The 21457-nt window shown below is 42.4% G+C and overlaps 1 protein-coding gene across 1 annotated transcript; it reads left to right on the plus strand.

The window, feature by feature from the left end:
- Positions 1-2081: 2081 nt before the first annotated feature.
- On the plus strand, positions 2082-21063 carry KLF5 (KLF transcription factor 5). The gene is made up of 4 exons (XM_082751674.1): positions 2082-2411; positions 3783-4653; positions 5750-5809; positions 19098-21063. The coding sequence occupies exons 1-4, from the start codon at positions 2178-2180 to the stop codon at positions 19274-19276; spliced, it is 1344 nt and encodes a 447-aa protein (XP_082607800.1). The 5' UTR covers positions 2082-2177; the 3' UTR covers positions 19277-21063.
- Positions 21064-21457: the final 394 nt, after the last annotated feature.

The following is a 21457-nucleotide window of genomic DNA, read 5'->3' on the forward strand; positions in this document are numbered from 1 at the left end:
CTAAATAGCACAGCACTGCATAGGTCAGATAAGCAGCAAACCTGAGTAGGAACAAGAGTCGATCCGACTTGCCTGTTTAATCGTTAGTGACAGTAGGAATGCTAAAATAAAGATTGACCCTTTCAAAACTGCCTACTCTTTAGTAACCTTCCATCGACTGCTGCTTGACAGAAGACTGTAGGACTGGGCCCCTCATTAGGGCAAAAACATGGAGATGGGATTGGATTTGTTTACCTGCAGTTCAGACCTAACTACATCCTTTAAAAAAAAAATAAAATAAAAAATTGAAGACATTCAGCGCTGCTACTGAAAATGTTTAAGTATACACAGAGCCTTACTCGGTGATACCGCCCTAATTAAGCTGCCAAAGCGTCTGCCAGAGCAGGCCCTTTATAAATGTACATATATAAAACAAAGCAAAACAAAAAAACAATTTTGAAATTATCTGTTTATCATTCATTTAATCAGACGGAGGCAAAGCGTGTAATTAAAGTGTGCAAGTCTCAGAAACATTTCAGTTACTACAGCCATGCAATTTACATAAATGTCTGAAAGTTACGGGTGTATGTGCTCTGCCAGATGCTGCCTAGCCCCGCGATCCCGCTGGTCTTCTAGGAGAATTACAGCTGAAATAAGGTGCAGACAGCACATTTTTAAAGTTGTTACAGAGCAGTCTGCCCCAAACTTGTCATTTCCGAGGGTCACAACCGCACTCGGGAGCCTCGCAGGGAGAAAACAGGGTTATGTGAGGGGCATCACACAAACCCCAAACGAGACCTGTTTGCTAAAACACCTGTTTCCAGGCTGGAATGGAAAAAAAAAAAAAAAAGAAATGCTGGCGATGAGTCCTGGGGAAAAGGACGCTGAAGTTAACACACTGTATGAGCTGAATATGTGCTAGCGGTGGATGGAAATCAGTCTGCGCAATTTTTAGGGCTGCGTTGACGGGAGCAGCCAGACCCACGTTAGCAGCAAGGAGCACCAAGCAGCTACACGCTGCTCGCCAGCCGCTTCGTGCAGTAAATGCTGTGCTGCGCTCCTCCTGGCTCCCTGACTGGCCTTCTGCAACAGCCTCCTTGCACGGGCTGGGAGGCGTGCGAGGCTGCCCAGGGAAAAATGCTATTTATGTTTTTGCCCTGGAAAAAGAGCCCTGTCTGTGAATGACAGGGGCTGGATGTGGGGAGGGCAACATTTCTCCAGACCCGGAGATTCCCTCCGTGCAGACCGGGACCGCAAGGCAACACAAGGGTGGAAAGGTTTGGGTGTTTTTTTTCCTTTTTTTTTTTTTTTTTTTTTTTTTTTTTTTTTTTTTGGTAGGCTGTACTTTTCCCAGACGGTGTGAAGCCTCTGTGGCTGTGCAGCAGGACGGTGTCCCTCCTTCCTTCTCCTCCTCCTGTGGCGAAACCCGAGGGAGCCCAGCTCGCTGGCCGGCCCCTGCAGCGGCATCGCTCTGCTCCCAAACCACACCTCAAAACCAGCGCGCGGACAGAAACTCGCCTTGTCCCAGAGGGGAAAAAATAATCACAGAAAGAGTAAAAAAGGGGTGAGAGAGCGACAGCGTGCCTCAGCCTTGTCCTCTCCCCTTTTTGCTTCTTCCACCTTTTTCCTCTCCCCTCCTTCCAGCCACTTTGATCGCAGCACTTTCCCCAGCACACGGCAGCGATGCTGGACACGGTAGCACCAACATTTATTCACGGCAGCTTTCGAGCACGAGCTGCCTCCGGGACAAAAATATATCGATAATAACAATAATAACAAACTGTTGAAGACGAGAGGTGCGCAAGGCGGCTACACCCAGCCGCGGAGGGCTGTGCATGACACTAAAACCCCCTCAGAGGGGGCCGGGGCTGCCGGGCACTTGTTGAGGCTCCCCTTGCCGGGCCGGGCCGTGCCGTGCCGCGGGGAGGAGCCCGCCGCCATCCCGCGGGCCCTGAGGGCCGGCCCCTTCCCCGCGCCGGGTGGGGTGCGGGGGGCGGAGAGGGGGAGATAGGGGCGGAGAGGGGGGGAAGAGGGGCGGGCGTGTGCCGCCCGATAGACACCCGCGGCCAGGTACGGGCGGAGGCACTGAGGGCCACGCCGGGCTGGGGCTGCTGGGCAGCGAGAGCCGAGCAGGAGCCGGAGCCGCCCAGAGCCCAGCGCCCAGCGCCGCTGGGTCCGTGCCGCCGCCGCCTTGCCTCATGGCCACCCGGGTGCTGAGCATGAGCGCCCGCCTGGGCGCCGTGCAGCAGCCCGAGGAGCCGGTGTTCGCGCAGCTCAAGCCCGTGCTGGGGGCCAGGGAGGCGCCCATCTTCCCCGGGGAGGACATGAAGCAGCAGCAGCCGCCGCCGCAGCCGCCCCCTCAGCAGCAGCAGCAGCACCCGGGGGGCGGCGGGGGCGGCGGCGCGACCCTGCCGGCGGAGGAGATGGTGCAGGTAGGGGAAGGGGGCTGAGGAGGAGGAGGAGGAGGAAGGAGAGGGTGCTGCCCGTCGGACGGGTCGGGGGGAGCCGGGTGTGCGTTGGGAGTCGCCGCTGCTGCCCGGGGTGGGGTCGCGTTGGGGTGGGGGACGCGCCCCGGGGGGCTCCGTGCCCGTCCCAAAATCCCGGCGGGATCCCGGCTGCTGGGGGAGCCGCGGGTTGGGGGCTCGGCTTCAAAGCGAGCTGCCCCCGGCTTGTAAACAGGGGGGGGGGGGGGGTGGAAGGAGGAGGGAAAACAACCCAAAAACTAAAAAAAAAAAATCAAAAAGCTGCCTGGCGTGTTAGGGCAGCCCCGGATCAAAGCGCCGGGCCGGTGTGTTTGTTGTGTTTTCTGGTGGTCTGCCTTTGAAGGAAGGGCTCGAAAGGCGCTCTGGGGCAGGGGTTGCTGCCTGGCAGCTGCTTTCTCTTTTCGGGTGCTAAACGGATCTGGAATGAGCGCCGTCTTCTTGACAGGGCGAGGGGGAATGTAGCATTTGCCCACTGGAGAGTGCACGATAAATGTTTTGCCGATGACTGTACCAGGCATGCATCAGGCGCTCGCCACCCACGGATTCCCTCGCACCACTACACCAAGGGAACGATCCCCAGTAATTAAAGAGCTCTCCCGGCACGGCACCGAGGCATGAATAGGGACGTGTCGAGCACGCTGTTAAACAATTACACACCGTGCAGATTTATATATATATATCTATATATATTTTTAACTTTTTAACGTAGTCCCCGGGACGCTTCACACGAGGGGTGCGCTAGCGTAGCCAGCCCGCCCCCCTTTTATTCGGTGTTATTTATATCTTCACACTCCGCGTTTCTCACCGCACGCCCTTCTTCCGAGCCCGAGAAATCCTGGAAGCGCAGGAATCAGATGTGGCCAAACGTCGTCTGAAGCGCTGGGAGAGCCGGCCGAGGATGTGGCTGCTTAAAGTTCGCCTTTCAAAGCGGCGCGGGCGAAGCAGATCGGCAGCAGCCTTGTTAAACAGCGAATTCCCGAGCGCCAGATCTGTAGATTAGACACGGAGCCTGTCATTCCTCCGTGTAGTGCTGTCTTGTAGACATAAAAGATGAAAAGTTTGTCGTGCGCCCAGGCATCGGATCAGTCTCGGTGCCTGCTCTGCGTGCCGGCACTTTACCTTCCCGTTCTTGATGATGTTGATTAGCCTCCCGGTTATAAAAGGCAGCTTTTTATTTAAAACTTCCCCTGTATTTAACTCGGTGTTGGCTAAAGAGCACTGTTTTTTTTTTTATTTCTGAAGCCTCACGCGACGTGCGTGCAGTCTTGTTTCTCAGTGGGTAACAAGTCATGGGGGTTATCCTACATTTTCTTTTTGCAGACAAGATGTGAAATGGAGAAGTACCTGGCACCTCAGCTCCCGCCCGTCCCTGTCATCCCTGAACATAAAAAGTACAGACGAGACAGTGCCTCGGTCGTAGACCAGTTCTTCACTGACAGTGAAGGCTTGCCTTACAGCATCAACATGAACGTCTTCCTCCCCGACATTAGTCACCTGAGAACTGGCCTGTACAAATCCCAGCGACCCTGCGTAACCCACATCAAGACCGAACCCGTCACCATCTTCAGCCACCAGAGTGAAACTACTGCCCCAGCCCCTGCCCCTACTCAGGCCCTTCCCGAGTTTACCAGCATCTTCAGCTCTCACCAAACTCCCGACGTGAACAACATTTTCATCAAGCAGGAGCTTCCGACTCCAGACGTTCATCTCTCCGTCACGCCCCAGCAAGGCCAGTTGTATCAGCTCTTGAGCTCGCCGGATCTAGATATGCCCACCACGACTCCTCAGGCAGCCGTCATGGACTCCCTTAGCAATGTTTCCATGCCCTCAGCCATGGCAGGCCTTAACACCCTCTCCTCGGCGGTTCCACAGACTGCAATGAAACAGTTCCAGGGTATTCCCCCCTGCACCTACACCATGCCAAACCAGTTTCTTCAGCAGCAGGCCACTTACTTCCCCCCTTCGCCCCCAAGCTCAGAGCCTGGGAGTCCAGACAGACAAGCAGAGATGCTACAGAATTTAACCCCTCCTCCCTCATATGCCGCAACTATAGCTTCCAAGCTGGCAATTCACAACCCGAATTTACCAGCAACTCTGCCAATAACTCCCCAGAACATCCAGCCAGTCAGATACAACAGAAGAAGTAACCCAGATTTGGAGAAAAGACGCATTCACTACTGTGACTATCCTGGTAAGCAATGTGTTCCAGAAAACTGAGCTCTTGTGATAAGAAAGTGTGATTAATCACAGTCTTTTTTTTTTTTCAGCTGTAGTATGCTTAGAGAAATAAATAATTTCTCGTTAAAATAGATTTTTTTTCTTCAGCATCTTATTTTGTGTGGTGTGTATTTACATTCTTTAAATAATGCACATCATTTTATTTGTGTCACTTGTTACCCTCTTAAACTCCTGAGCGCATTTTCCTGTGTTATAAAAGTTGTGTTCCATTTAAAACATAGTAAAAAAACAAAAAACAAAAACCTTCTCTAATTAAAGTCAGCGTGGCTGTCCAGCTCATGCTTTCGCCTTTCCAGCTCCTGTGATGGAGCAGAAGCTGAGCTTGAATCTGACGCTGAAAGACTCACTTCAGTTCCTGGCAGCCAAGGCTATGGCTGTATCTCCCCTGGTACAAATAGGGAATTCAGCTGCCTAGATAAATCCATTAAAGCTACCTTTGAAAATTGTCTACAGATAAATTCCCTTCGAGCCTATCCTTCTATTAAATTGCACTGGAAGAGGAATCTAACTCTACAACCCTTTCCTTCAAGTAATACATGGTGCCAGGTATGGGACACTGACACCGCTCTGTGCGCACCTAGAAATTGCGGCTCTTGGTTCTCTTTCCCTTTACAAATACTACTCAGAGTGGTGTATAGCCCGATCGGTGTGCAGCATGATAACTGCATAATGGAAAAGTGATGTAGAGTCCTGGGTAACAACAGCACAGACTGGCTTGAGCAAATTCTTTAGGAAATTTAAGAAAAAAAAGTCTGTCTCTGAGTTGTTAATTTATGTAGCAGGTGTTACTATACGTAGATTGTTCTACACTACATTAGAAGGTATTAAGTCTACCAGAAACATTTTTTTTTTCCTATGTAAAGCAATGTCTCCTAGGAGCTTTCTATATTAAATTATACTTCTAAATGATTATGGTGCCAGAAGGTAATAAACTTAAATGTTTCCAGATAGTACCTCAGCACTGCATGAGGAAGTTTAAATGTAATGTGAAGCGTTCCTATTCTCCCTACTGAAACACTTCTCTTCCATTTTATTTTATTTTGTTTTAGGCTGCACGAAAGTTTATACAAAGTCTTCTCACTTAAAAGCGCACCTGAGAACTCACACGGGTATGTACTCGCTCTCTCGCTGGGTCTTGCTCATTAATGGGTTATGCATCTTTTGTAAAGGCAGAAGCGTTTGATCTGCCATCTTCTCCCTGTTTTCTGTAGAGTGGTATGAGATCAGGCTGGCAGTTAAGAAAAGTTTCAGGTTTGGCCAGTAAGAATTCTTTTTATTCTTAATGCAGTTTTGTTGAACCTTTTACAATACGAAACTCAAATCAGTTAAGAATAAAGCAGATGGAAGTACTGCATTTCAAAAAATAGGACTCGCTTCCTGTGAATAATGAATTCAGCATAGTAAGTGCTCTAATTTTAAAAATTTATCTAAATAAAGAATTTTCTATTCTGAGCTTTATCTTTGGCCTGTTGGAATTACTTAATTTTTTTCAGAAAGGTCATGAAAATTCCCCAGGTATCTCCATTTAAGTAGTCCTTAGCATTAAGTGTGCTTTTTTATTTTTTTTAAGACAAATTGTTCTCCAGTAAAAAGAACAGAGACTTCATTTCATTTTTTTGCTGGTGAAAGACATTAAAATGGAGGAAACGAAAATGAAAACTGTTTGTGTGTAACATTTGTGTTTGTACCTTGATCAAGTTCTGCCCGCAGCTACAGACAGTCCCAGTTCGTGGGCCTGCACCGAGCCAAGCTCAGGACAAAGATTTGCTTATCCACGCATGCACAAGCCGTGCCTTCAAAGAACAGTTATTTGAAGGCAAAACTTCACAGGGTCTGCCCCTGAGAGTGGACCCATGTAGACAGAAGGCATGACAAGAAAGGGAGGTAGGGGGAGAAATACCTAGCTCCCCAACAGCACATTTGAAGCTATTAGGATAGTTCTCTGCTGGGATCTTAATACAAAACTGGTCACGCTAAATCTTTACAGTAAAAAGACAATTGCTTTTTTTGTTTTCCTCTGTGGAAATAAAATGAGAGGGCTACTACTGTTGTTTTTAAAATGGAGTGCGAATGCAAACTCTTATGTGTAAACATCAATCCAGAGCAAAACAGGAGTCACAGTTCAAGCAATTCGCTTAGTGAAGCAGGCTGTCAACACTGTGGTTGTGCTGTTCAAGTACTGGGATTTCACCTAAGTTTAACCCAAAAGTCAACAGAACAGAACACGAGCTATGATCTAACAAAATATTTCAGTATCTCTGGAAACAAGGATGTGTTTCAGCAGCTGCTCTGAATGTATCGTTAGCTTATTGTAGAGAAATCGAGTATCTCCAGGCTAAATGTTACTATGGAAAATTTGTTTTGATAAATGAAAGAGTTATCTGTGGTGCAATCACAGTAAAAAGTTAAAAGCAACTGTACAGGGATTATTGCTGAACTGTAGTATTAGACTAAACAAGAACACACGTTTTTGATGCGTATAAATTCACTCATTACCAACTAGCGTAATAAAGACATTTTGTGAGGCTATAAACCTGAATAATGTCACAGAGTGCTATATTACTGCTCTTTAATAAAAAATCTGTAAGTGTGTGTCCATGCACTTACGCATTTCAGCCAGCAATTGAGTCTCAGTTTTAAATATGTCACTTGCTTTCTACAATAACTAGGCAGAACATAAAAACCAGGTTCTACTCTAAAAATGAGCATTACTTAGGCTTCGTTTGAAATAAAAAAAAATATTTTTTTTAAATAAATCTGTATTTTTTGTACTTTCGGTAATGACTAGGTTTTAAAAGTTAGTGTTGGTGTGCATAGAAGTGTGTGTACATCATTAATGTACATTGCTTAGGGTCACTAATGTTTATTGTTACCTTCACTTTTTTTTTTTTTTTCACCTATAGATGTTTGACCTTAGAAATGTGGATTAATGTGCAAAGGTCAGAGAAGCTGATGTATTCATGGAAACAAGAATGTTGTTTTAGATAAAAATCTAGTGAATTTAGGCAAGCCTGGAATACAAAGGGTCTTCTGGGGAGGTGAATGAAGGGATAAACTGTCTAAAGTGTTAACATGCAAGAATGCGAGTCCATATCCTGTTACCTGCATTATTTCAGAGTTTGGATTAGTTTAACTCTCTTGAATATTCATTTAATACTTGAAGATTTCTAGTAAAGATTCTAATCTCCCTCATAATTTACGGCTGAAATGTGTCGATTAACGAGCAGGGTCTCTGATGCATCCGAAACCACATAAATCAATTAACTGAACGCTAGCTAACGAGAGTGGACACAATCTCAGGGCAACTGAGTTACGCTGGGGGCCCAGCTCCCTCAGGATTGCAGGGGAATCTCCCTGCTGACCTCAGAGGAGAGGGACTTCATACGGAGGACTGAATTTGAGGGTGTGTTTGTGTGTGCATACAGTCCATTTTCTGTGCACCCCATCCCCCAGAACTATGACTTCATACGGTGTTTATTGAGCTTTGATTTTAATTTATTATTTTTTTAAAGACTTGTGAAGCTTTTACCTTCAAAGTCTGAAGTAATTGTCACGTAATCCATTTTAATAAAGTTGTGTGTGATATTCTTTCAAATCCCTTCAGGGATAGCAGACCTGTTTATCTGGCTAAACCCGTTCTTTAGTAATCATGGACCACTGAAGTTGTTTTCTCCTTATTCTTAGTTTCTTAACAATACCTTTTAAAATTGGCTGCAGTCTCTCTCTCATCCCAACCAGTCCCCGCCCTTCTCAGCAATCTGTCATCTTAAAATAAAAGAGCCTGCAGCAAAGTTTGTCTGCCATTAAAAGTCAAGACAGACCTTATGGTTTTCCTTTTGTATTGGAAAATCTCAGCCTTTTCACAGTATTTATTTAGCAGTCTTTCTCTGCTGAATGGCTTTCACTGAGTCTAATAGATGTTCTTTGAGAACAAACTTAAGGAAAATGTTATTTTTGATAGGTGGAATGCAGGCTATAGTCTTTCTTAGAATCCAAATATGAACATGTCAGACTTCTATGTTTAAATAAAACCAGAGGAAGCACGCAAGAGGAAAATCCTGTACTTTTTTTTCTTAGGTGTTTACCTTGCAGTGAGTCAGATGGTATAAACTGGTATAGTTCTTATCTAATTAAATTATGCTGGACTCTGTATTCACGCTTTCGTTGTTGATTTGGAATCCAATATTCATGTAAACAGCTAAGCAGGGTTAACATTCCAGTTGCTGAAGCAGGCATACTTTTTTTTTTTTCCTTCCTTTAGACAATGCTTTAGCATATGTAAATTGCAAAGTAAATTTTGGCTGTTGATAAACTGGTAACCCAAAACATGGAACATAAGCAAATATTCAGCTGCTGCAAAGATAACACAACATTGTGCGTCCATCTCTGTGCAGTTCTGGAGCAGATGTCCAGTATGTTTGAATAGCTTAAATACTTCAGCGTGCTATCTTAACTCGGTATTAGTTCTTCCTGAAATGGGCAGAGTGATATTCAGCGTGCTGAACTACCTGTTGGAGCATCTGTCAAAACAGATTGGATTTTTTTTTGACATCTTGAAGCAGGGATTTTCTTCTAAAATGATTCTACCTGTTAGTCATGGAACGAGTTTAGTTTCATAACTTGTATTGTGCAACTGGTGTGTATAATGTGGGGGGGGTGTTAGGCATTTATTGCAGGCTGTCCAGCATGAAAACTACCTTAAGGCACATGCATAACAGCTCTGTGTCCAACTAGAAAAACGTGCCAAATGTCAGCGCAAAGCAATTCGTTGCCAGTTGCAGATAAACCTCATTAGAGATCTCTTCTGTGATGTCTGAGTAGACACATATATATATCAAACTGTCCTTCAGAAACAGCAGTCCTATAACTTTGCCTGTTGCATTTCTTTATGTGTAAAAATTTGGGACTCTTGAAGTTGAGCCTTTGATATGCAGGCACCTGGAATGCCCTACCTGTACCCTACCTGTGATACTGCAGCAGAGCTGCTGGCTCTAGGGTGGTTTTTTATTATTTCCATGAACAGCTGCATTCTTGAGAATTGTGTATGTTTTTTAGAGGAAAATCTGTCACTGTTTTGAACACATCAAGCCGCACACATCGAGGACATTTTCCAGCTGCATATTGGTTTTCCGTATACAGAGTCTTTGTACAGGCATGTTCTCTGATCACATGGTGGGTTTGCCATTAATAGTTTCTAACATTAACTGCAGAACTATTTCATCTCTATCTATAGATCTAGTTTGTATTTGGTGATGGGAAGTGGAAGCCGAGATAACTCCAGAGAAATGGCATTTCTCTAAATGAGATGCACTCAAAATACTTCCACTGTCCCTGGTTATTTCAAATGTTACATAGGCATGGGACAGCTGCTATCCTGTGCAGTTCCTCAAGGTGTTAAACGTTTCATTTTAATTTAGATCTCTGCCTCAATCGATCCAGAATTAGCCTGTGATGGTACACCAGAATTAGAACCAGTTGTGTGCAATAGACCTCAGCAGTCCTCAGGACTTTGTGCTCTGAATTTGCCATAGCTATACATGTATGCGTGTTAATGGTGGCACCATACAGCATTGCCAGGCATTCAGGATGCCTGTTCTTTAGAAGGAAAGATGAGCAGTATTGGACTCCTACTGGAAATAAAGCACCTCACAAAACCACGTATTGACTCGAATCGTCCTGAGAATTAAAGGAAGGATTTCATTCGTGTTGTACGAGTGGAGAACTGAAGCTCCACAAGGCTCTGCCTCGCTCATGGTAGCAGTTTTCCGTGTCTGTAGCTACACTTTATCTTGGAAAAATCTTTTGGATCATGAAAATAGCCATTAAGTAATATTTCCATGCAGATTCTGTTTCTTTAAACTGTTGAATGAGTCAGTTGTGCAGATTATACTTTAAGGAGATGTCAGTAAATGCCGTCATTGGTAGAGAGAATAGGGAAAAATGGAGGAGAGTTAAATAAAATTGTTGACAAAGTGCATTAAAGTGCAGTGTTGCTAGACACTGCTGGAGAATATGTTGGTATCTTTTATTTATGAATTCTGCTAAATCCATTAGTTGCCTGTGTGAGAAATGGAAGTACATTATTTTCCTCTGCAAACCACAGTTTAAGGGAAAATAATGCATTTTTCAAACACTTTGTGGATGATTGCAGACCTTTGGATTAATTGATTCAGTTCTTTATCTGTAGTCATAACCTAAACGAGACATGTTTGAATGCGTTGCTCTTTTCTGGGTGAAGTCTTAGCAATATAAGGCTAAGTTTTAATTAAATATTACCGGGCATTCACGTCAGCGTCTGGCACTCCATTTTTAGGATGCAGGGATGAAATTCCAAGGTGTCAGGTGAGGGATACTCCTGCTGGACTTGAGATACTTAAAAGAAAAGCCTGACATTTTCCTTTTGATTAAAAGCCTAGAAAGTCTCTCTGAGCATGAAAGCTTAAAGCAAAAAACAACAAAAAAACACTGTTGTTTCTGTCAATTGCTCCCTGAGAGGATTAAACTTCAGTTCCAGGATATTTGATTCCTGATAAGGAAACTGTTGACCTAAGAGACCGGATTTAAATATAGTTCATTTTGAGACCGCCCTACATATGCTAATATAGTCCAAGATTCACAGCAATTGCCAGTGATTAAAACTTTCCATTATTTGATTAGACATTCCTTATTGTAATTAATTTCTGAGCTTGACTTGGACAATTGATTCCTGGTTCCACAGAACATGTTGTGAGTGGCGGTGTTTGTTGTTTGTTAGATGACCTGCACCTCCCATCGGTGAAAGATTAGAAACATGTAAGTAATGTCCTAGTTTAGTCTGAGTATCTTGGTAGCAACATTCCTGTCCTGTCAGGCTGCATTATTTATATTCGGTGATCTCTAACAACTCTGATTAAGGACATATTAAAACCTTTGATTTTGGCAAGTGTACAGCGCTTCGCTTTGAATTAAAATAGCTTTAATGTATTGCTTTCAGCTTTTTTTGTGTGTGCATACAGTAGATGGAAATCTGGAAGTCTACAGTACATGTTTAATGAATTCCATTTTAAGAGCACCTCTTATCTGACTACACAAGAGCCAGTGTTATTGGTATGAGAGCTAAAGAGCTGTTCTTGCACCACAGGCGTGGATGAGGAAATGTGTTCTTCAGCACAGAACTTGTAGACACGGCCATGCACCCCAGATGGCATGGATTTCTTATAAACCTACTTAGAAAAAATTCCTTTCCTCTTTGTTTGCATATCTCCTTGTGGAGAGACCACCTCTGTTAAGACAGAATGTTATGCCAGAAAGAAAATAAACCGTTTCGCAGGCCAGTCAAGATTCCCCAGTAATCCTTGAACTGCGTAAGACAACACTTAGCAAAACAAGAGCGCTTCGGGCGTTGGTGGGAGCTCTGAGAAAGATACTGCCCTTACATAGCTGTAGTCAGAAGTGGAATGATGCATAAGGTTTTTTGACTGTCCTATTTGCTTACCAAACAGTTACCTTTTCTCCTGTGCATGCTTTTGTTGGAAAGATCAAACGCTACTTGATTTATCAGTGATGGGGCTTACCAAATGGAACTCTGTTACGGGATTCCTTAAAATCCTGTTTTATTGTGAAATAGCACTTAATGGTCACCCATTAGCCCTTACTATACTAGGCACAGGCTTTTATCACATTTTTAAATGTGCAGCATATGTTATGCATTCATATCACCGGGGGACTGGATGTTTCAAGGACTACATTTATTTCATCACTCGCAAAATAAGCTGGATTTCCTTCAACCTCTTTGTGCGCTGTCAGCCTTCTAATCCCTCTCCGTCTTGGACAACACAGAGAATTTCGATGCACGAAAGAGCTTTTAAGCAGCTGAGGTTTTTTTTTATTTGTTTTGAAATTTCAGCTTTCTGTTCTTTCTCTGGGAAAAAACAGCCTTAAATGAAGGCAAAAATGCAAGCTAAAAATCTGCTTTTAACAACTGCAACGCGTAGTCAATGACAGAAGGAAGGTCCAACTTTAGGTGAGCTTCCAGAGGTAAAAACTTATTTTGAATGAGAGCAGAAGGGCACAGAAGTAACTGTGTTTGATTTCAGTCAGCTGGGAAGAGACAGGAGTTTAAAACTGGGATGCTGTAACCTAGAGGAGAGCTATTTCAGGCAAGCTAAAACGGAGGAAAAACACTGCATTTGTTCCTAGTTCTTCTACAAATTTGATTGTGGTATGTCAGCGAACTAAGACAACTAATTCTAAGATGTAAAAGCAAATGTGACAGAAAACTTGGAGGCCAGATAAATCTCTCTCATTAGCCTGTTTTAAAACTGGACAGGACATAGATACCTACTGGTACAATCTCTACAGTGCAGAAACTTCTGCTTTTCCTCCCACCTTCTTATCACACCTAGTCGCACGTGTTTCAAGGCCAGCGCCTGGCACTGTGAAAGTTAATTTGAGTGGGGCATGGTGTTTTGTGGTACTGATGGGTCTGAGTCTTGCCCCAAAGCTAGGCCAGCCGCTGCTTGGGCCAGGATTACGTGTTGTCTGGGCTTTCTGGGGCTGGCTTTCTGCTATTGTCAGACATGTCCGTCTTCTCGCTCCTGAGGAGGCAGATGCCAGACAGCGATATGGCACAGAGAGAGCCGAAACGTGTTGTCTTTGTCAGTGACTCATGGAGGCGATGCGTGCCTCCTCACAGAACTTCAAAGGGGTCCCTTCCCCACCCCCTGCTCCACCACCAGGTGAAAACACTTTCCTACAGAACAAGAACGGGCATTTCATCTTCTAGCCAGCTTACTCATGTCGGCTGTGTCTTCTGTTCCCTGTCATGTCCAGCAGCAGCCTTGAAATGTAGGACCTTGGGTGAAATTGTCCCTTTTTAAGTCGCTGGAGTCACCGTGCCTGCTCTGTCAGACGTGTGGAGGCTGCTGGCACTCCCTTGCATTTCCATTTGACAGAGGCCTGTTTACTTCGCCCGTAGTTGCAAACACTTAGGTGGGTCTCAAACGCTCTTTAAAGCACGTAGCATTAGGTAGCTTGCACATGATAAACACGAGTAACATAAAAAAGACGGAAAACTAGGAGGAGGGATCATTTTATACTCTTAGGAGCCTGTAATCAGACATTGTGTTTTTGCAGTTTGAAAGCTGTGCTGCTTTTTCTTTCTCAAAGAAGCTCATAGCTCTGACAGAAAATAAGAGACACTGCAGGTTTCGGTGGGTGTAATACCTGTATTTGGGTTTCTGCATACCAATGCAGCTGACTAACTTTAGGTTTGAAAAATCTGGCCTGTAATGTTTGCAGCTTTATATTTAAGGAAAGAAATTCTAGTAGTGAATTACAAAAATAAAGTCACACAAGTCTTTTCTTGGGTGAGGTGAGGAAGCTTACTTTTTTGTTAATGGAGAAATTCATTGCTAATGGGGGGGTTTCAGTGACTCTTTTCCAAACAGCATCTTAAATAGAAACATTTTCTAGAACAAGGTCAACGTGGTAAAGGGTGTTTTCTGAATGACCAACATCCACCCCGTGGGTGGCACTGTACCTTACCCGCATGAGTATGGGAACTACCGTCACTGCCAGTAGATAGAATTAATGTTAGGAAAGCACTTGGTATATTTTTAAACTACTGTGTCGCATGAAGATAAATTAAAAGGAGAAGAGCCAGCGCTGTGACTCACCGGCCCAGATAATGCTTTTGAGGTATCAGCATGAATCCCAAACCTTGGGATCTACCTTGGGGTAGTTTGTGTGTCGAAGTGGCCAGTATGGTCGGCATGTTATATGTAGATATCCAGACATCTTTTTGACATCTTGCAATCCTAAGGCATTGTGCGTGTGTGTGTATGTATGTATGTATATATATATATATATGTATATATATATATGTATATATATATATATTTGGCAGACAAACACATCGCAAGAAAAATAGTCTTCTTTCAGGCTAAATTCCCTTATCTCTTGTTAGGTGCTTTCTGTAAAAGAGCTTCCAAACTAAACATTAGTACTTAAAAATTTCTATGCTCGAGTACAAGCCTGTTTCTCATGCTCTACAAATTTATTTTTAAAACTGTAGAATGGATGCCTATTAACAGTTCAAGAACTTAAAATACATTTTGGGATGTATAAGCCTAACAAAATATTTTAAATCAGTGATACTGGAAGGAGGTTATGCAAAAATCCAATTAAACTTATGAAATCCCTATCCTGTTGAAGTATAATTTAAAGGAAAGCAGTTCTGTTTCCCAGAAGTGCTGTGTATAATATTTCTGGCTTGGGAAGAAAGGGCTGGAGTGTGCTATTTGGCTAGAAATCGGTACCAGCTTCCTCCGTGGTGTTTTAGTTGAACAGTGTTGACATTCTAACAAATCCCGTGGAAGCTCCCCTGAAGTGGAGGAGTTAGCTGTTTTCTTGCTTTTACAGTGAAATATCTGTTTGATACAGTGATCGTGTTCCAGTAACTGAGCTATACTGCGTTCATATTTGATGACCAATGGCATTCTTGGTTTAACACCCTATAGAAGTCCTAAATTGCTGGAGGAAAACCAAATATTTCTGAGACTTTGCAGCTACTGTATTTCACACAATCATTAAAGTAAACAAATCTTACATTACTATGTAGCCAATGAAAATACTGGATAAAGGGTTCAGTGTCCCTTGTTTTGTATACCCGTGTTGTTTGTTTGTTGTCGTTTTTTTTTTTTAAATAAATCCTCCAGCCTGGATTGCTCAGTGCTTTAAAGTCAGTGTAGTAAAGCAGTAAGTTCACTTCAGAAAATGTAACGTGAGGCTTTTTTTTTTTTTTCCCCTTGCCACAAGAACTTAAACCAAATTCTTATTTCTGCTAAATGACAAAAAGCATGTGTATAGACCGGGAGAGAGCAAATGCTACCAGCTAGTTGTCCTTTTGCTTTCTTTAAAGGAGTGAAAATAATCTCCACCTTCTTCTTCTTGCCCCCCTTCCTCCTTGCCCAAAAGGAAAACATTTGAAATTGATTCAGTTCTTAAATAGAACTTTCCAACGGAAACTAGCATTACAAACATAGATATTCAGTATTTTACCCCTAGGATTTATTCAAAATAATCTGGGCCTCTATATTGGCGCTAAAAATACATTTTCCAGTTCTTACTGGTAGCCAAAGCAGGGGTTAAAAGCAGCATTCTGGCTTTAATTTCCAGTACATAAAAGTAACACTGTTAAAACAATCTGTGTAAGGCACCAGCTTGTTCCCCTCCGTGCATCCCCTGAACGCTGTTCAGTTCAGCTCAGGTCTGCAGAAGGCAGCAGGGCTTTTCTGTACGTGCCGCTGCCCCATCGCCTGGCTTTTCCCTGAGTTTCAGGGGCTCTTCGTGGCCGTGGCAGCATTACAAGGTGAGGTGACTGCTGCCGTGGGGTAAGCTGTGCAAGTTTCTAGATATATCTCGGGGAACCCGGGTCCCCTGGAGTTTGGTGGGGGTCTTGCCATTGAATTCATCGTTGACTGGGAGCCTGTCGTGTCCAGCAAGCCACTCCATTCACTGCATTCCTGGCTTCTGGTGGTTCATATGCCAGGAGTCTTTGCACCACTTGTCACAAATGAGTCAGAATGGGAGGTCAGAGGTTTTGTTTGGTCTTAGAGTCAGGTACTACCTGTACAGGACAATTCTGAGACTGCTTGTTCAATACAACACAGCACAGCACTCAGTGAGTTTCTACATGCTTTATACACCTCCTCAACACCAAGTTCAGAAACCATGGGTTTAGTCTCCTGGTCTCTGTTTCATCCATTTCATTCCAGGCAGTCCTGGTCTCTTACATGCTAACTGCTATCTTCCTGTCTTCTTGAACCATTTCTCTCATTGCCAATTCTGGAAATTGGTAAACACCTTGGGAGCATACAGAGACCCATCTATTGATCTGCTCTCTCCAGGCAGTTTTGTTGGGGATCACGAGCCTGGGCAGTTACAACTGACAATTACAGCAGTTTTAAGTGAAAGTTTTTATTAAAGATTGTCCAGAAGCTCTTACAGAGTCATCTTAATGAGACTACTCTGGATTTAGGTTAAAAAAGAATAATTCTAAACCAGATAGAAACAGTTGATTAGAAGAGCTTAAAGCCAATATGGAGGAAGAGGAGAAAGAAAGGAGAAAAGGAAATACACTGTTTTTGGGTTAAGGTGTTTCAAATGCAAAATTAACACTTTTGTGCAACTCCTGTGTATTTTAACACACAAAAAAAATATTCACAGGAGATGACTCTGGCATTATTCCTGTGGATCAGCAGTGCAAACCTTGCAAGACCCAGTTTAAATAAATGAAGGATCACATATATATTGCAAAAGATCCTGAGAACCGAATAGAGATATTTTCTGTCACTTTGCCATGAAGACCAAATGCGTTATCTCGGCTGGCTACTCTGACGTTAGAAAAGCTATATGCACTGTGTTTGAATGAGATGTGTATTTTAACCTGCAGTCTAACATTGCATGGAACAAACACAAATATCCTATGTTGTAGGTCACTCCAGTCTTTGGTTGGTATCAGGCAGGATAAATTCAACCATGACAGAAATTTGTAAGAAATTGTGGTCTTGATTTACCATCTGTCAAATAATTTTGAACTCTGGGAGGTGATTCCAGGCCCCAGGTTTGTTGTTTTCTTAAGGCTTGATATTGTTCCTTTGTGATGTCAATAAATCCTGGTTGCCTTTTGTGCAAAGAGGAGGCATCTTGTTTAGTTGGTTCGTTTTTCTTTTAGAGGTCTCGTTCTAGTTGTGATCATTCTGCAAGTATGAAGGTACTTCCCCATGGTGAACAAACAGATGACTTTACTGCTATTAGTAGATGGAAAGTTACTACTTAGGTGATCAGAAGAAGCAGTACAAACTCACAGACAAAACCAGTTCCATGATTTCATTTAAATGAAAATTAAGAGACTCTGGAGTGCTGTTCTAAAGTTTCTCAAATGGTGTTTTCTGCAGAACAAGCATTTGAAATGCAGGATACTGGCTTGTCTTTTTTTTCCACGTGCTAACGTGATGGTAAAACAGGGAACAGGATGAGTCACTCCACAACGCTATAGGATTGCAACTACGAGGGTAAAGGTCTGAGACCAAATGGAGAGGGAGAAAGAAGGTCTGTAAGCCGTATTGGAAAGCATTTTTTTGAAATCCCAGCCTTGGTCTGATTCTGCTTCAGGTGAAGCTACTGCCGAGTGCTCGCATAAACTCAGTTTTCTTTCTCTCTTTGCCAAATGGATCAAATAAATATAAAGGATAGGGATAGCAATTGACTGCGAACTGAAAGGTGTTTTTGTCAACCAGCATCAACCAATAGCCTATAAATAGGTAATCTTAGGCTCTTCATATGAAGCTTACTTGTATGTTACATCATGTCCATACCAGCTCCTGAGCAGGTGTATGTCCGCATGTAAAGTTCTCTTTTCACGTAGAAGTCATCTTGACTTCGTGGCTTCGTGTTTCTCCCGTTTCAACAAGCAAGTCCATAAATTATAGACGTGCTTCAAGTACCCTGTTTATAGTTTTAAAATGGATGAATGCAAGTGTTTTGGGTGGTTGGACCAGTGTATTTAGGTCTAGCAGGATACTTCAAAGTTGTATTCAGATTTTCTGTAATGTAGCAATGCCATGCTCCGTCTACGTCAGCACAGACCGATAGAAACAAGCAAGCACTTGCTACCTCTAAAATACACCTATTTAAGTACCTGATTGTAGAGATTTAATTCTGAAAACAAGGACTTTGGTCTTTTAGATGCTTTCTTCTATATATAGCTAGCCCAAACCAGAATACCACAAGATTTTGTTGCCTCTGACGTTTTAGAAAATATTATCCCAGTTGTATTTGTAACACACTGTGCACCTTTGTTCGCACATCGGAAGATCTTAAACAGATCTATACACTGTAAGGAATCTTTATAGAAATCTTTCTTCTAGTTTCAGACTGGTTTCAGCTTTTCAAAAAGCTCAGTTTAACTTAATTTACAAATTTTTAAAAGGTACGAGTGTTCAGTCACAAACTAGGCCTGACTGTTACGAGACTTTCTCTCTACTCCCTCTCATAATGAGATGGATGTGAGGAAGCATATTTCTCATGCAGGGATTTTTTAAAACCTGTGTTCCTTTCTGTGCCATAGCTGTCTCTAACTTGAATAAGTAGTAAGCTTATGTTTGAAAGTTTCTGAAGTGGTGCCATTTTAATGAAGCATTAATCAGAGGTTCAAGTGCAAAATTTGCTGAAACAGACAAGGGGTTGTTAATTTGGGGCCTGCTGAACATGCCTGTGAATAATTGGGAAGGATCGGTTCCCACTTCATTGTTGTTTTTCATTTTAAACTGAGCAGCAGTGTCAGTGCGAACTCACGCCCATTTTCTCCGGGAAATGGAGCGACAGCTGACAGTGCTCTGCCTTCTGTCTTTCCAGGTGAAAAACCATACAAGTGCACGTGGGAGGGCTGCGACTGGAGATTCGCACGCTCGGACGAACTAACGCGCCACTACAGGAAGCACACGGGGGCAAAGCCCTTCCAGTGCGCTGTGTGCAACCGCAGCTTCTCTCGCTCCGATCACCTGGCTCTCCACATGAAGAGGCATCAGAACTGAAAGCTGGACTTGTTGCTGAGGCAGTTCTGTATCTATGCAATTTCCTATTGACTCTCGACGTACAACTAAAATGAGTTTAATTTTTGAGTATGGATTATCCATTTAAAAGAAATCTCAAAGGCAACTGGAAATGTATATTTTGTATATTTATGCAGAAAAAGGGAAGACACTGTATCACGATATCGGAGTGTTCAAGTCATTTGTTTGCTCTCATGATGTATATGGCTTTAGTCAGCAGGTTTCATCTCTTTACAAGTATTATGTCTTGACACATGGCAGCATTACACTTTTTTTTTTCTCTTGTGGTGTTTCGACCAAAGCACTGTCATTGTGACAGTGTTTAGTAAATGAATTAATGAGAGGCTACACATGAATGGATGCAGTGGAAAAGCCATGAATTGTAATCTGTCAGGTTTTTACTGGACATATTTAGTACTTGTGTTTGTTGTTTTTTTTTTAATGTTAAATCATTCTGTGGAGAAAAAATACATAGAAAAATTCATAAACAGCCATAGAACAAAACATTTTGTTCTGTATGTTGCATGTTTGCTATGACAAAGATTTTGTAAATATGCAAATCAGCTTTTTAGGTTTAATACAAAATTTTTCTAAGAATTATCTGAAAAAAAGCAGTTGTTTTACATTTGATAACACGGCACATTTACAAAAAAAGTTACTTAAATACCTCTCAAAACAATACCAACTTAGCTTCATTTTTCTTAAGAGAAATGAGCAAAATGTTCAGATGTTTTGTACCTGTTAACTCAAATGGTGTGCACTGAATATTCAAAGCAGGATTTCGTTTTCAAATTGCTTAAAAGGGGGGAACATTTAGAATGAACTGCAAAGTAAATGTTGGAAGCCTACATAGTGGGGATAGTTATGATATACATACAGAATGTTAAACCTCTTACTATAAGCTAAACTTAGTATCACTTTAAAAAGAAGGATTTAGGATGCAATTTTCATATACAGACATGTTAAGCTGGTTCAGCACGAGTATGATCTAGTTTCATGTGGATATTGCGTATAATTTATTAGAAGGCAAAGGATACAGTAATTTTATTTAAAATTACAGTGCAGTTTAGTTAATCCACTGTTGAGATGGACACACGGGAGAATTTACTGCTGACAAAAGTAGCTGAAACTCCACTGAAGTCAGTGAGGTGGTGCCCTTTTATGCTAACAATGACTTTGATCCACAGTGTTCAGCCTTGAAATAGTAAGTGACGAGCCAAAGATGAGGTTAGACCATGTAGGATTTGGCCAGGCAACAGGAGAAAATGAAACAAACCTAGTAAAAGTGTCTGGAGTTCACAAGCTGTAATATTAAGCTGTCAACCAAAGGGTAAAATAAACAATCAAAATACCAAAAAAGGGTCTTGCAGGAAAACCTAGCTTTGTTGAAACTGTTGTTTGTCTTTATTTATTTGTGGTATATGATAGACTCTTTTTTTTTTTTTTTTTTTTTTTTTTTTTTTAAGACAATTTTACATATACTTGATAAATTATAGTTTTGTTTGTTATAGTTAGAAATGTTGCTCTTAATGTAAATAGTTGACAAATGATGTAAATAATTTTGTAAGGCTTCAAATGTTTATACGTGGAAACACATGCATAAATTGGTTGCTGTTTTGCTTCTTTTGCCTCCCCCTACCTTATTTTTGTATTGTGGTATTTCCTATGCAAATGATGGAGCAAACAGCTGTATAGTTGTAGAATGTTTTGAGAGAGAATGAAATGGTTTATATATAAAAGACTTTTTTTTTTTTTTTTGCAAAATAAAACAAAGTGCCTAATGTGCGTGTGTGTGCCCTCTGTAGCTCTTGACAATGACAGTTCTGTGTTTTTGCATTACAAACTGGAAATCATAGCAATATTAAGCTAATTAAGAATAAGAATGCATATTCTTTCATAGCAGGGATTGTCTCTTTGGAAAGTACCTAGCACTTCTGCATCCTGCCATGATCACAATAATAAATGTGAAGTGATAAGTATTAACTTCAGGGTGCTTTTCTGCCACCAGAACTTTAAAGGAAGTGTGGAGTAGGCTGAGAACAGTTGCAGTAGTCCATCCACAGGCATGTGATAGGAAAGGAAAAATACTCATTGGGTGCATACAAAAGTATGCAAATTCTCTCCCACTTTCAAATCAGGTAAAAGCTGTTCACACCCATCTAC

The sequence above is a fragment of the Aythya marila genome (genome assembly GCF_965140915.1).
Source record: "Aythya marila genome assembly, chromosome: 1".
Taxonomy (NCBI): domain Eukaryota; kingdom Metazoa; phylum Chordata; class Aves; order Anseriformes; family Anatidae; genus Aythya; species Aythya marila.